The sequence below is a fragment of the Cotesia typhae genome, unplaced genomic scaffold (assembly GCF_013202065.1).
Source record: "Cotesia typhae breed Kobodo isofemale line unplaced genomic scaffold, CoteBio_Ctyphae contig_11, whole genome shotgun sequence".
NCBI classification, from domain to species: domain Eukaryota; kingdom Metazoa; phylum Arthropoda; class Insecta; order Hymenoptera; family Braconidae; genus Cotesia; species Cotesia typhae.
This window is the reverse complement of record NW_027423711.1, coordinates 367,891-384,158: the sequence shown is the minus strand read 5'-3', so window position 1 is coordinate 384,158 and position 16,268 is coordinate 367,891. Positions and strand designations below refer to the sequence as shown.

Genomic DNA, 16,268 nt, shown 5'->3' with positions numbered 1-16,268 from the left:
TAGTAATTAAAACTACAATCACCCTTTTCCTGGTCTTTCTATATTTTTTATTTATTACATTCACTCAAAAAATAAATCAATTATAATATGCGTACATTATATTTTTCACTAACACATCACACTCAAAAAAGACATTAATATCAAATATTTCTTAGAAATACATCTAAAATTGATTTTATACAACATAAACATTCGTTGACAAAAAAGTTTGTGCCTGCACATCCCTTCATGTTATGAAACTGATTTTCAGAGAGCTATTAATACATTTGAAATTATTTTCTATGATAAAATTTTACAGATCACATATAATTTCTTAAAACTGGATTCAGAAACAAAATTTAAAATATTATTCGTCAAAGTTAATATTTTTGTGTTATTCGATAGGACAAATAGTTATTGTATCAAAAACTCTGTATTGTCCGTGAAGTATTGAAAATTTTTCATAGCTTCATTTCTTCACAGATATATATTTAATTTAACATAGACCCGTTTGGTGTTCACTTTTTTTTTTAATTCTATCAAAATTCCTCCTATATCCGCATTAATTTTTGTTGAAACCGTACGAATTGATTGCTGGAAAAGAAAAAAAAAAGTAATTAATAATTATACTATGAATTCACTTTTTTAAAACAATATTATTGAATCAAATGAAATGTTGGTTGTCTATATACCTCACATGCATGTTAAAAATTTTTCGTTTACAGCGTAAATGAATGAATTGTTTATAGCTTTGTATAAGTAAGTAGATATTATTGTTAATAATTTGTAATTTTTTTTTGGCCGTGGCGTAATATTAGCAAAAAATTTGAAATATTTCGTTTTATTAAAAACATTTTTGTTAGTTTTTGTGAATGATGAAATCTGTTCTGATCGAAGGATTTCTTAGCATTTAAGAAGATTTCTTTGTATTTAAGAAACCATTTCTTAGTATTTAAAAAATATTTCTTGAATACTAAGAAATATTTCTTAGTATGAAATACTAAGAAATGATGTTTAAGAAATGATTTCTTAAATACAAAAAAATCTTCTTAAATGCTAAGAAATATTTCTATCAGTGTTGAACCGAAAACGTAAGATTCTAAGAAAAAATAAAATTGATTTTATTTGAAAATAATTTTCTTCGATTAAGAATTAGATTGTATTGATTGCAGATAATACTGAAAAAAATTTGATGAGTGATTTGAGAGTCGATAATTTTCCATTGATATATTCCCTTCTGAGGTAAAATTCACTCCAAGACAAATTTAACTTATATCATGCTACTAATGCCAAAATTTTTGTCCACATGCGCTCTTTTCGCTTTAAGAAAAAATATTTTCTTGTCAAACGGGGAAATATGATCAAATGTTTAAAATAGATTCTAAGGAATTTTTGAAAGTTAGATTGAAAACACTAACACTCTGAATTCACTTCCGATTTTTTACAGTGTATATTCTCGAATTAAGTGACAATAGTTATCGATCGAAAATATTATTCTCTTAAACAAAAATGACAAGATTTAAGCCAAGAAAATTGTGAAACCGAAAAACCCATTGTATTTAAAATAAAGTACTTGGATCAAAATTATCACTCTCAAATCGAACTAGTTTTTCCTTCGGTGCAAAAAAAATGATCATGAATAGTATTTAAAATTATCAGTATTTCGAGTTTAATACTTGTAGTCATTATTACCTTCATATTCTTTATCACACATTAATAATAATTCGAGCCACTGTGCTCCTGTAACTCTAGGAATGGAAAGAGTTCCACCATAACATTCGGGTAAGCATTTTGGCGACAAATATTTATGCAAAGATTTGCGGTCAGTACCATGGAAAATAATCTATTAAAATATAAAAAATTTTTAGTAAATTACAATAAGTCAGATAAGTAGTAATTCAATATTGAAAGAATAACTTACTCTGTCCTTTAGCTTTTGTCTAAGAAAAGGTTTAAACAATGCAAATACCATATTAAAAACGTATGGTTGGTTGACAATATGAATGTTCTTAATTCTTAATGGAACGGCGTCTTGAAGCCAATCAACAATTCTTTTAGCAAACGGCGGAGTAAATTGCCAAGTTTGTTGTAAACTCAGCCCATCCATATCAAATATCACTACCGCACCGGCTATTTGTGAAGTCGGCTCCAACATGGCTGCTTCTAAGTATAGTACACATCCTTTGAATACTTCATCCAAGGATACTTTGTTATGCTTCCATTTTTTTCCAAGCTCAATGATTAATATTCTTCGTCCGTTTTGATCACGATTAGGGAGAACAGTTAAAATATTGTGCTCAAAAATATTTTTTTCATTGCTCGGTTTTAGACCGTCATACACATTCGCATGTTTTACTTTGAATGAATAATATTCACGAACGAGTTTGTGAGCTGACTCAGGGTAATATTTACATGGTCTCAAGAATCTTATGAGCCAAGATTCATTGTGTAGCGGACATTTAAGATCTGTATCTTCTACAAAAACAAAAAAAATAAAATAAAACGGATTATTCTTTGAATATTCAATTACATTATATTAAATATAATTAAATGTAAAAATTTATAAAAAAAATTTATTTTTACTTTTCAATAACTCTCTCAATTCTTCCACTGCTTTCCTTTGAACTTCTGGTGTTTCTCGTAATTCTTTTTTAGCAACCTCTTGGATTTCTGGTGTCGGAGCTCCAAGCTCAAATTGTAATACGAAATCTCCGAGTTTTAAGGAGGGCATCTGTTCCATATCAGTCAACATGGTTTCTGTAAATTTTAAAAATTCATTAAAATTTTTAATTTTATCAAAAATTGCATTACAAGAAAATTCTTATTATTTGTAATTATTCCAAAATTTTGTTTAAAATTATTGCTTGAAATTTTTTTCTATTTTTGCATACAAAATAAAATAAGAAAACTTAATATTAAAAATTTTAATTTATTTTGATAATATAATAGATTTAGATTTAGATTTATTCATTCATTTATACCAAAGCCTAATTGGCCGAATGGCAAATTTATACAAATATATGTTAACAATATAAAAAAAATAATTAAATAATAATAATAATAATAATTAAATTTAATAATATAATCAATACTAAATCGAAAATCTCAGTGAACATTAAGAAAAAAAAAATAGATATGTATGTTAACAAACATAATTATAGTGAAGAATACGACCTGTTGCGGATATAATTAATTACGCCGGTGAAAACTTAAACTCTCGTAATTAACATAAATGAATTTTCACATTTAAAGTATCCGTTTTTACTTTAATTAAAATTGAAACCATAAACGTTGCTATTTGTTTTCACAACTTTGAATATGATGAAACAATGACTAAAGCAAACATCAGTTTTTTTTTGCAATGAAACATAACATATTACTGCATGAAAATATAAATATGCGGTTGACTCACGTTATCACACATGCATGCTGATATACATACTTCTCTCTCTACTTATATATAATGTATACATTATAATGTTTAGTATCAAACAGTAGTCATTTAGTTTTTACAGATTACTTTATGATAAATGATGACATTATCGAATAAATTCAAGTATATATTGAAATTCAGAACTCGTTCATCTAATTCTGACAATCGTTTTAACGGAAAATTTATTTAAAAATATTATTCAATTATCAATTAATAATTTTTTTGAATGTAAATGACAGCCATGTATATTGAATAATTAGCTTTTTTTTTTCTGTTTTACTTCAAAAGTCAGCAATACAATTTATTCTTCAGTACAAATTGAATAAGCGTTATGAGGCGATTATTCCTGGATTTTTAAGCTTTTTTGAAAGAAAAAAATTCAAAAAAATCACGATCAACATTTTGAAGAATTGTTAAAAATATCATTTATGTAGTTTGTAAAATTTCGAAAGATTTAAAAGTTCATAGAAAAAAAATATTCTTAAAATTCCATGTAACAGTGAAAAAACATTGTACTATAGTACTTAATAACTTCAATATGTAATTTTTTTATTTAAAAACCTAAAAAGTCAAGACATTTAATTTTTGAGCTCTTAAAGATGTGGATATAAATGATATAAATGTTTTTACCATTATGCAATGATCTTTTAAACGTGACTCGTAATCAAAGCAGTTTTATTCGCTGAGTTAACAAACTCGTTTTTTTGTTTAAATACATTTTTTGGAACTATAAACCAAAATAATACTATTAAAATCAAGATTAATGAGATTCGAAATGTCTAAAAAATTCTTTGACGTCATTATAAACTTAATGGCAACTAGGCAATAAAAAAAATTACCATTTAAATATTCATTATCTATATTGTACTGAGTAAAAAATTTCTATAACTACTAATTAAATAGGTAAATTACTCATTAATATTAAAACATTTAAATTTGATAAAAAAATTAAAAAAAAAAAAACATTTTTAATTGCATTGAAATATTTGTTAATCTATAAAAGTAAGCGAAAAGCGTTTGGTGAAAAAATTTTTTTTTTGCATAAAATGCTTATAAACTTCAAAGTAATTTGAGATATTCATCATATTACATTAAGAACACATTTTTAAAAATGATTTTTATGAAAGTTTGGAAAAAAGAGATAGTAGAAATTATTGTGTATTAAATTACAATTATAAGCTCGATAAATGAATTAAAATAATGTGTATTTAACATTTAAAAGCTACAACAAAAACTGTGAATTACTATTATAAAATTGAAGTTGAAATTAGAATTTATTTCACATTACACATCTAATTAAAAAAAAAAAATAATGAAATTTTGGGATCATAATTACTTTGTAGAAAAAGTTAAAAGAAAAAAATCATAAAAAAACGCTTCTAAAATTTGATGATTTCCACATAATTGTTTCTATTTTATTACATAATTCCAGACTAATACAACAAAAAGAAATAAACAAAAATAATCAATTAACAACAACGTAAAATCATTGTAAAAAAAGAACGTGAAGAAATCCTAGCTTACACATTAATCACGTTTAACCGCATTGCACTAAGTAGTATTTCGTGAAGTATATTACATAACAATAATGTAATGCAAGAACAGTGGACTATATGGAGGATTACACGTCTTGTTCAGTAGATTGAATAGAGAATGAAAGAGCTATGACTATACTAATATCAGTCTAACAACTGTATATAACACTAATGCTTTGTTCTGGAATATCAAAGTACGTTTGCATGGATATAGTCAAATATGTCATCGAATTCCTCAATTTGCGCAAGCACTTGAAACGCGTTGCATCGAAAATTACGAAGCGTTGTGACCTGCCGTGGAAGCATAATACTAACTCAACATAATTCTCTTGCGACAGAATAAATTTTTATAGTAAACTTCATTGGAAATTTACCACGATATTATCTCTAGTAAATATCAGAACTGTAATTTATTTGATTATCTTTTCTAATAACAAAATTTTGTGGAATAGTTTATTTATATTTTATGCGATACAGAATTAATAATTTTATACTTTTATAAATAAATATCATTTGAGATAATTTTTCTATTATAAATTTTAATTGTAATTTTTTAACTCTTCAAAGATATCGATTCTATTTATTAAAATCGGATGTAACTTAATTACAACAAAGATAGTTGATTTTATAAATTAATTATAGCATGAAAAAAAAGTTCTTGAACAAAGTACGAGGTTTTTAGTAATAAATATTGGCTAGTGTATGTAATGCGAAAAAAACTCGAAAATCAAGGTATTTAATGCTTTGATTATTCGTTACCTCATTCTTTATCGGCGTCTGAATACATCTATATAATTTTTTATAAGAGCTTGTTCTTATAATAATTACATACATGAAAAACATAATATTAGTATCTTCTCAACCAGAGAAGAACCTAACGAATCGTATGCATACACGCAAGTTCAATTGTTGTTGCGTAATAGTAACATTTCAAGTTTCGCTCTGCAAAACATTCATTTTGCATTCATGTTTTTTGTTTAGATAAATCAAAATATTAATCAAATCCTTTGATAGAATTGCAAACAGTAAAAAATTTATCATGGAAATATTTTTTTTATTCACGAATGCAAATTGCGATTTGTTTGTAAAATACTTTTTTTTTAGTTTTATAAATAATAAAAATAAATATGTACAAATAAATAAATAAATAAATATAATAATTCGAAAACATAATTGTATGGTATATTTTAGGGAGTGGCCAAATGTGAATTGCATTGGACAGGTAGTTAGCTGGGTTCGGAGTTTCAGAACTAAATGTCTATAATTTATACTATGAAACTCTAACCAGATCTATCGCTTGCAAAGTCTAATTTGATTCAAATTTACGCTCATGTCAATCAATTAAGTTTATTGTTAATTCAAATTAATGTACTCTTGAATAGAGTGCATAAATATTAATTAAGCAAATTAGTGATGTTATTTTTGAAGGAGATTTTTAAACTGGATTATTTTGAAAGAATTGGAAGAAAATTCTAATTTAATTTAGAAGAATCAAAGAGTATTTTAAATTTTATGTGTTTAATTTTATTGTTTATTTTAACTATATAATCATTAGGGTGTGCCAAAATTCAATTTTCGTAAAGAACCTTTTAAAATTGTAATTTTGAGTTCCGCTTTTAGCAGGAGCTGTGTTTAGGCATTTCCCAAGATATTTTGGGGTGAGACAATTTATTTGATTTTCATAGAATTTTTAACAGGAGATTTAGTTGAGCACTTACGGCCAAAATTTGAAATTTCAGCGGCAATACCCAAACTAAACTCCTGTTAAAAAATTCTATGAAAATCAAATAAATCGTCTCACCTAAAAATATCTTGGGAAATGCCTAAACACAGCTCCTGCTAAAAGCGGAACTCAAAATTCTAATTTTAAAAGGTTCTTCATGGAAATTGAATTTTGGCACACCCTAATAATCATTAAACACTTCCATCACTTTTAAAAAATTCTTCTTGAAAATAATGAAGATTTTATTAAAACTTATTTATAACACATAGTAAATAAAATTTTCAGGAAAATATATTCATCGCTTTTGTCGTCATGTATAATTCATTCAGAATTTTCCTATAATATCTATCAAATATTTAACTAAGTTTAAAAAAAAATATCATTTATCAACAAATTGTTATTTTTACACTTATAGATTTGATTATGTGAATATGTTATTTTTAATATGAATTAAAGATGTGAATATGTTAATTTTAATAAAACTAGAAACTTTCATTTTTTAGCCGACAACTTTGGATGAGTTCAAAATGTATAAAATTGGTCGATTATTGAAAATTTTTCAAATTTAAATAGAAATTTGATTTTTCTGTCTTTCTTTACTGTTAACTTTTTAATAAAAGATAATTCATCATAATTTGATGAGAGATTTCTGGTTAGTCTGGTCAAAATACCTTCAATTTAATTTCGGCGACTAATGTAATTGTATTAATTTTGGTATTAAATCAAAATATAAATTAGTTCAGACATTATAGCCATTTAAAATATGAAAATTAGTAAATTACGTTACAAAAATATTTTTAAATTTTATTGTTAAATAACTTTTGATTGAAAGATATTTATTTTCTCATAATTTACGCTCCAATTATTTTAGCTTTTATTTTAATTTCAGTAAGTGTTATAAGGTTTAAAAAAAAACTCTTTCAAATTAAACAAAAAAACGTTCTTAATACACTGACACACTATCGGATAAAAATAAATAAAACTTTTATTTGTGAAATCAAAAAAGTCAAACAGGACAAAAAATGAATTCATTACTAAAATTGATGGAACCGTAAAATTTTTAATCACGATTTGATCAGTGACATTAAACTACATGCATCAGCATTTCGTTTTCATTTCCGGACACGAGAAAACCGGAAGAGTCGGTAATTGTCCCGACAGAATATTCGAAATTAAACTCTGTACTATTTAGTACAATATCATTTGTCTTTTTTGAATATTATAGTAATAATAATAATCAAAAATCATAACTAAAAATTTATTAAAATAGATAATTTATTTTTACTCACTTTCTTGAATTAATGCCATTTTTATAAAATTTTTATTCCAACACAAATATTTTAACTGTTAAATAGAAGACTTAATTTTTTAACTAAATGATTTTTACAGAAATGGAAGTTTATCATGAACAGTTCAATAGTACATTCGGAATTAATGCAGTTCTAGAACAAGTTAAGTGTCTTATATGTAGTATTCCCCGCCTAATGATCGTCAACTTGCGTGTTCTAAAATCTACAATGCCCACAAGTTATTATTCTTCTAGAAAACAATAAATTTTTAAGAACAATTCGTCAAGATCCCCTCTTATTTAAAGCGTACTTATACCAGATTGGCTGTTCCATTACCCAATGTACCTTTTATTATTTTTATTATTTAGTATTTTTTATCTTTTTTTTATATACCAGTTCAGCATTTTTATTTATATTCATACTTGTAAGAACTTATACTCTATGACAATAAGTTATTTTTTTTCCACCAATAAAAATTTAAATCGAGTTTTATTACCGACCAATACATAACTAAACAAGTGGATGAATAAAGTAGACAAGCACACATTAAGTAGTCGCGTGTCTGACAGTTCACCAGTGACAGGTTATTTTAAATATTGTTTCGATCATGTTTTTCATTATTTTCTTTACAAATTTGTTATATGTTTTGTTGTTTGAGAAGAATTTTTGCATTTTCAACACCATTGATTGATTGATTATATGTTTGCAATTAGTTATTTATGCACAACTATCTGCATGGTAATGAATACTTGCTCACATTGTTGATTTTAACTTGTAAATAGATGTTATGAGATGCATGAGTTTTTATAATTTGATTGTTCATTTATTTGAGGTAAAAATGTTATTTATTCGATGCAATATATATTATATTTCGTATATACATTATTCGATTGGAAAGTACACCATCACCTTGACCAATGTGCCAGACCAGTATTCAATGTGCCAGAATTATAAATATGACCTTTTTATATCAGGTTTTGTGAAACTTAATTTCATAAAATTAAGAAATATAAAAACTTGGTATTATTTTTTAAGATATGTAATCGATTGAGTAGTCTTATTAATATTTCGTAATTTTTAAATATTTTTTGTTTTATTTAAAAAATATTAACGTGAATTGTTGTTAATTTTAAATTGTAATTAAAAAAAATTTTCGAAGTAGTTTATTAAAAACAAAAATATTTTCAAAATCTTAATCCATAAAAAAGAAATTAAATTTTAAACTTAAAAATTATATGATTACATTGCTAAAAAAGTTAAAATAATTTCACGTAAAAAATAATTTCTTTCTATGACATAAATAATTTAGAGTTAATTTTCAATATTCGTTAATCATAACGCAGAAGAAAAATTATGACATTGACATTTACTGCTGTACTGACGTTTAAGAAAATTTGCATGCATAAAATTCTACTAAAACAAATGTTTATTTTTTATTTTAACATTGTTTTTCATTAATGACACGTCTAATGACAAGTAAAAAAGTATCTAATAACTTACCGGCGTTTATGGTATTTCTTGTCAGCTGAAATGAAGATAACAAAAAAATATTATTGGCATATACTGCTTATACGTCACTGGTTTTACTGAACCGTAAAATAGATACTGTTTTAATCTTATTGAAATAATAATGTAACTAATTGATTACAATAAATAGTTAGTGATAAACATTTCAATGTAGAATAAAGAGTAAAGCGGGTGTGCAAGGTGTAAATGCGAAGCCTTCTTTATAAACGAGAATGGGCTCTCGAGTATTTGAGCTCTGACCCTCGACAATATCCCCTCTTCGACAACTTTAGTATCAATGATTGGAAATACATTTTTACGAACATATGACGTCTTCTTGTATTGGGTATTGAAGGACGTAACGGGTATGAAATAATGTATTAATTGATTAGTAATCTATCAGTCGGATCACTGCAGATTCACAAAAAATTCATAATTGGCTAATATAATTTTTTATTATTCCTAATTAAAATAAAATTTTTTTTTTTTCAAATAAAAAACTAGTCGTAGTATAATGTGTTCAAAATAAATATAAAAAAGGGTTAAAATAATAATTTTACGATTCGATGATATGCTTTATTATCAACATTAATAAGATATGATAAGAGAAAAATTCTTAAACCTAGAATATTATTTTCAACAGATTGATCATCTTGAGTGAAGTAGAAAATATTTTAATTAAGAAATTGATCTTGGTTCAAGTAAATTTTTTATGGTTTATGAGCTTTTCTGCTAGATTGAAAATGACTAAACTCTTTAGAATAATGTTGTTAGATCGAATATTTTTCTATCAAACCAAGTTAATTTTTTTATCAGTGAATTAATACGTTTTTTTTAAATTATTGTGAAGTAAAGTTCTTAATATTTTAACGCATAAATAATAAGTATGATATCAAGAAATTTTTTGTGAAAAATTTCGTATTTTTTTCTTTAACATTCATAAAAAATAGAGTCGTTACAAATGAAAACTTCAAAAATGTCAATTTTTCAAGTGAAAAAAAATTTTGAGAAAATGATTAATAAAAAAACAAAAAACTTAAGATTTTCGATTTTTTTTTAATTTGATATTTTTATCCTTAAGATTCGAAAAAATTTTAAATTGTTAAAATTATGAAACAACTTTTAATTAATATAAAATTTTAATATTATATTGTAAGCTTTACAATTAATTAAAAAATATATTTTCGACTATTTTAAGTATTGATATCATATTTAGACCATAAAATAAGTAATTCGAAACTTCAAAAATATTAAAAAATGTCTATTTTTCGATATTTAAAAAATCATGCTAAAAAAAAATTTTTTTTGCCGAAGAATATTTTGTCTCTTCACGATATAATTATTAAATGTTTGTTATCGATATTCATGAGTCAGAAAATTAAGATAAATATAGTAATAACAACATTATGTTTTCATATCAGTAAACGATGCAACAATAATAAAAATAATAATAATAAACATCCGGTGTAATTTACATACATATATGTTTATATGATAGATAAAAAAGATTTTATTCAATTTTTAGATTCGCTAAATTTTTTGACCAACACTAAAAAAAATTGAAATGATGAGAAAATAAAACATGAATAAAATTATCGACCAAAATAGAAATAAGGACAACGGGTTTTTTTTTGTCCGTCATCATTATCAAGAGTCTACAAGTTTGATTCTATTGAATCCAAGTCCGTCGGTCGAGATGAGGTGGCAGGGAAACGTGTTTATCAGCACACAGCATCCTGTCTCTTGAAACTTTTTTATTTTAATTAATTCTGATTTTTTATTGCCTTAATGATAGTAATATTTTTATTGTTGAATTATTGATTATTACAGAACAGTCCATGAAAAAAACTGTAATAAAAAAATCAAATTATCCCGGTATTTTCAGTAAGAATAATTAAAATGATTTGCATAGATATATTTATTCAATCTAATAAAAAATTCAATTAAAAATTTAAGGTATATAAGAATAAAAAGAATTTTTAAAAAGTTGTATCAAGGTTCGATCTTTATTAAACCATTCAAGCTTTAAGGGAGATAGCCACTATGACCCATTTAGGAAAGTATGGTGGGCCCAGGCCTGGTCCAATTATGCAGAACTCTGGGCCAGGATTGTAAGCCATATTTGGCCCAGTTTTGGTTTAAATCTGGAATGATAACATTGGCCCAAGCCTGATTATCACGACTGGCCCATGCCTAGTTAGTAGAATTAGGCGTTAATTTTCAAGTCTGGCACATGTCTGGTTATCAGGACTGGGGGTCGTTACGTAAGGATTGATCCGCAGACAATTCATCCTTGGACGATTGATCCGCCCAACAAATGATCCGTGATTAATTTTCGGATAAGGAATGGATTGCAAATTTATTAAGAAACAGTAATACATAAGCTTGTTACCATGTTCTGCCCTTTTATCATAGTTTTGTATACGTTTATCTAAAAATAAACACATTTTTTTTACAAAGAAATAATTCTGTGAAGCGGGAAAGATTAGGAGTTACGCTTATTATTACGTGAAATGTCCCACATTCACGTAACAGGATATTTGGTAGGAAAAGATGGAGAAAGGAATTTGAAGAGGGTCTTCTTAATGTGAGTTTATAGAATATGAGAGAAAAAATTCAGCCCAGAATCTTCCGAAGACATGTCGGCTACTGATAAGCTTGACATCGTGTTGTACCCTTTTTTACGTCATGGATCAATTGTCGGCGTATCAATGGTCGTGTCACCAGACTGGGCCGTGATTAATTTTTAAGTCTGGCCCATACCATTTGATAAAAAGTGATAAAAAAAGAATTTTTTCAGAGTAATTTCTTCATCTTAATTTTGATATAGAGCTAACGCAGATTCAGACTGTTCGATTCTTAATTTACACCTAACTTTCGCTAATTATAGAAATAAAGTGAAAATCGTATCCGTTCTCACCGAGATTCGAACCCGAACTGCGCGCTTGCCAGACTTTTTTTTTTTACACGCTTTTTATTAGCTTCACTTGTATGTTTGTATGCTTGTATGTTTGTTTGTAACCGACTTCTTTGGGCGCGATTTTGACCCACTTTAAACAGCCAGATTTCGTTCAAACTATGTAGATTTATCGAGAACCGATGACAATACACTAATTTGATAAAATTATTTCATTTTTCAATTTGCAAAATAAGATTTTTGTTAATTTATATAATTTTCATCTATAGTCGATAAGGCAGAAATGTTAATTTCCAATCATTATCTTTTGGGAAACTGAGCATTTAAATACGCTATCTGGTGGTCAAATTTTGTACTAACGATTGTAGGATACTTAACCAAATGATAACTGTCATTTCTATGACAACAATCTTTTTTTTATTTAAAATTTAATATTTTCAAGGGACATAAGCTTTAAGTTAAATTTTAAATAAATAAATATTGAACTTGATTTAAAAAAAATTTATATACGTATATTATTATTTTCGTAAGTATGGAATTTTCTCCTCATAAAAATAAAAGTAATGTATACTTTTGTGTTTATGGGTGTAAAAGTCATGCTTCTAAGCATGAAACAGTTCGGTTTCATGTATTTCCTAAAAAAAATGACAGTTTTGTGAAAATTTTAAATATTTTTAATGCTGAAGAGTTAATCGACAGAAGAGATGCTTGGATAAAAGTTCTTAGAATGGGAAAAAAGTGTCACCGTCTATGCGACTATGTTCACGTCATTTTACTGAACATGATTATATTCCTTCTGGTATGTATAAACTGTAACTTATAATCTAATAATTTTTAAATCTCGATTCTCATTGGATTGGATTGGATTAATATTATAACTTTATTCATTTTCCAGTCAAACAGCAGCATTATTTGAAGAAAACAGCTGTACCATCAATTAATCTGCCTAAGAGCTCTGTTGATTGCTCAGATAAGCTTAATCATACTCTATCGTCTCAGCGAGAAGAGAGACAAATAAGAGGATCATCTTTGAAACATAAAAAAAATATCAACGCAAATGAGCAAACAGCAACAATATCTAGTGATAACCATTATAATGATAATCTACAAAGCTTTGAGGACTCAAATAATGTAACTGAGCAAAGAAGTGATAAAGAAAAATCAAGAGAAAAAGTAACAGCAGAAGAAGAAAAAGAAGAAGACTTGGGTCTCCAAAATGATCAATTATCTGGCATAGAACAAGCAGTGAAAACTTTTGACTGTGGTATTCAGTCCGTTATCGACAAAATTGTACAAAATCTGAGCGAAATTGGTATAAATATTGGTGATAAAATCATTTTTCCTCGACTATCTTCAGTTATTTTAACTGAAAATTCAGAAAACAACTCTCTCTGCTCGCCTAGAAAAAAAACAGTAACTGAAAATAATTTAACATTGATTAAGGTGATAGAAAAGTTTGAATTGTGTACAAAACGTAATATTGAAATGAGTGTAAAAAAGTTTAACGATGTTGGAACTCAAGTGCGTACAGATAATTTTATTCCAAAATTTTCAGAATTTATTTCAAATGATCATGAACTTAGTACTTTAACAGGAATTCCAAATTTTTGTTTATTGTATACGATAAAAAAATTAGTAGATAAACAAAGACCTCCAACATCACATTCTTATGCAAAATTAGATTCATTGGAAGTTATCATAATGACGTTTATGAAGTTAAAACAAAATATGTCATATGCTCTTCTAGCTATTTTGTTTAAGTCGTATACCCCAGAGACTTGTAAAGATCGAATTTTTCATATGATTGATATTTTATACAAATGTTTAAAGCCAGCAATATTATGGCCTAGCAAAGAGAATATTCTTAAAAATATTCCTCTTGATTTTGTAGGATTTGAGAATGTTCGTGCTGTGATTGATTGCACAGAAATTCCAATTCAAAGACCAAAAAATTTATGCTGCCAAATTGTAACTTATTCTCGTTACAAAAGTTGTTACACTGTTAAATTTATGACTGCTGTCACGCCTGCTGGATTAATTTCTTTTATTAGTAAGCCTTACGGTGGTCGGGCTTCTGATAATGCTGTGTTTGAGCAAAGTGAAATAATTAAAAAATTTGACAAAAAGGATGCTGTGATGACTGATCGGGGTTTTACTGTTGATGATTTATGCCAAAAAAATGACGTGAAACTTATTTCACCGCCTTTTCTTAAGGATAAAAAACAATTTTCGAAAATGGAAGCCATGAACGGTCGCAAAATAGCAAAAGCTCGTGTACATGTGGAACGGAGTAACCAGCGGATCAAAATTTTTGAAATACTATCGTCGAAAATGCCTATTGGTCTTGTGCATAAAATTGAAGAAATTTTTACTATAATTTGTGCCATTGTAAATTTAAGTCAACCTATTCTGAAAGATGAAAAATTCATTCAGGATTAAAACAACAAAATAGTTTTATATAAATGTTTTATTGATTGTTAATTTATTTTATAAAAATATAAAATAAAAATAAAGTTTATAAATAATGAAAAAATAACATTTTATTGATTTTCTTTTTGGTTTTCATCTTTTTCTTTTTCTCTCAGACATATATTATGTATCATCTTATTAAAATAAATTTTTTTTAAAGTTATCAATAAATTTTTTGTAAATTTTTCATCAAAACGAACAGGTATTATTTTTATATTCTTATCAAAAGAAGAATATATGATAAAATCCGTAGAGGGTAAATTAAGTATTGCCATACTTATTTGAACTTGCGCAAAATACATATGTTTTTTTTTTTTTAAGTTAAAGCACCATGTTCGTTAGTTAGCCACTTGATTGATTTTACGGTGTCGTCAATATTTTTTTTTTACCTTCTTTGGGACACTTAATTTCAATAAGTTTCCATGGTTTATTATTTTCAAAAACAATCCCATCAGGTGAACATCCCAACCAAGGATTTAACTCCGAAATAACTAGACCGCATTGGACGACTTCCATTGACATACAACTTTCATAAGCTTCGCGTGCATAAGTTTCTTGTTCTAACTCGTATTTTATATTTTCATTACTGAATGATGAGCTATAGAAGTAATCAGTAGATTTTTTTCTCCAATCTGGTTTTTTATTAAAAAAGTAAGTATATAATGAGTAAGCTCTGCTAGCAGTTATACAATGTTCTCGTTCACTTAGCCATACAGAGTAAAACTCTGTACTTTTAGAACAAATCGTTATCGCATCTGCAAACCATCGATTAAAAACTGCGGAACAACAAGTGTTAATGGGATCAATTTTATGAAAATTTTTCACATCTGTAAGTAATTGTGATGTCTTCTGATTAATAATAATTGCTCCAATGTTTTCGGGGCGTAAAAGTAAATTATTATTGTCATCATGATTAATTTCTTGCAAAGTTGCATGTCTTCCAGACCTGCAAGTTAGTATTAAAAAAAAAAACAAAGGGAAACAACATTTAATTAGTCAAATTCTCATTCACTAAAAGATAAACAACAAGTTCAATAGATCGAGTGAATAATGATAATCTCACTGTAACTTAATTCCAACATAAAATATTAAATTCATAGTGTAAACTATTTACAAAAAAAAATCAATAAAAAAATTTTTTCAAATTAATTAAGATGAAAAATTATTTACATATGTTTTGCTAACGCTGATAAAGGGTTATCTTCAACCATTATCTTACGAAAATTTTCTTCATAATCATCATCAGTTCCATCAAGTTGATTAGAAGTATTTAAAGCCAAAGACATATCATCAGTTTCTTTTGTAGGTGTCGTAGTTTCAGAGTTCTCTAATTGCAGTTTATTTTTTTTTAATTTTCCCTCAACACTTTTTTTTTTTTTTTTTTTTTTTTACATCAAAACAATTGTGCTCCAGTAAA

General features: G+C 26.4%; 4 protein-coding genes across 8 annotated transcripts in view; 2 read left to right on the top strand and 2 right to left on the bottom strand.

Moving 5' to 3' along the window:
• The window catches only part of LOC141525673 (alpha-tocopherol transfer protein), a 48,699-nt gene that overhangs the window by 11,460 nt on the left and 20,971 nt on the right, over nucleotides 1–16,268 (top strand). The window lies entirely within an intron of this gene.
• Nucleotides 25–9,614, bottom strand: LOC141525690 (alpha-tocopherol transfer protein-like). 3 transcript variants are annotated; one of them, XM_074240257.1, is made up of 5 exons: nucleotides 9,460–9,614; nucleotides 2,563–2,736; nucleotides 1,901–2,454; nucleotides 1,672–1,822; nucleotides 25–573 (listed from the first exon to the last, which is right to left on the bottom strand). In XM_074240257.1, exons 2-5 carry the CDS (start codon nucleotides 2,729–2,731, stop codon nucleotides 542–544), a joined length of 906 nt encoding a protein of 301 aa, XP_074096358.1. In that variant the 5' UTR covers nucleotides 2,732–2,736; nucleotides 9,460–9,614; the 3' UTR covers nucleotides 25–541. The 3 variants fall into 3 exon arrangements, with proteins under 3 accessions (XP_074096358.1, XP_074096353.1, XP_074096365.1); XM_074240252.1 differs by lacking the exon at nucleotides 9,460–9,614 and adding an exon at nucleotides 7,960–8,123; XM_074240264.1 differs by lacking the exon at nucleotides 9,460–9,614 and adding an exon at nucleotides 3,154–3,300.
• LOC141525649 (uncharacterized) lies at nucleotides 8,260–14,838 on the top strand. 3 transcript variants are annotated; one of them, XM_074240222.1, is made up of 3 exons: nucleotides 8,260–8,697; nucleotides 13,069–13,181; nucleotides 13,278–14,838. In XM_074240222.1, exons 2-3 carry the CDS (start codon nucleotides 13,133–13,135, stop codon nucleotides 14,819–14,821), a joined length of 1,593 nt encoding a protein of 530 aa, XP_074096323.1. In that variant the 5' UTR covers nucleotides 8,260–8,697; nucleotides 13,069–13,132; the 3' UTR covers nucleotides 14,822–14,838. The 3 variants fall into 3 exon arrangements, with proteins under 3 accessions (XP_074096323.1, XP_074096320.1, XP_074096313.1); XM_074240219.1 differs by having other exon boundaries at nucleotides 10,991–13,181; XM_074240212.1 differs by lacking the exon at nucleotides 8,260–8,697 and adding an exon at nucleotides 9,694–9,830 and having other exon boundaries at nucleotides 10,991–13,181.
• On the bottom strand, nucleotides 15,212–16,220 carry LOC141525704 (uncharacterized). The gene is made up of 2 exons (XM_074240272.1): nucleotides 16,022–16,220; nucleotides 15,212–15,797 (listed from the first exon to the last, which is right to left on the bottom strand). Exons 1-2 carry the CDS (start codon nucleotides 16,135–16,137, stop codon nucleotides 15,212–15,214), a joined length of 702 nt encoding a protein of 233 aa, XP_074096373.1. The 5' UTR covers nucleotides 16,138–16,220.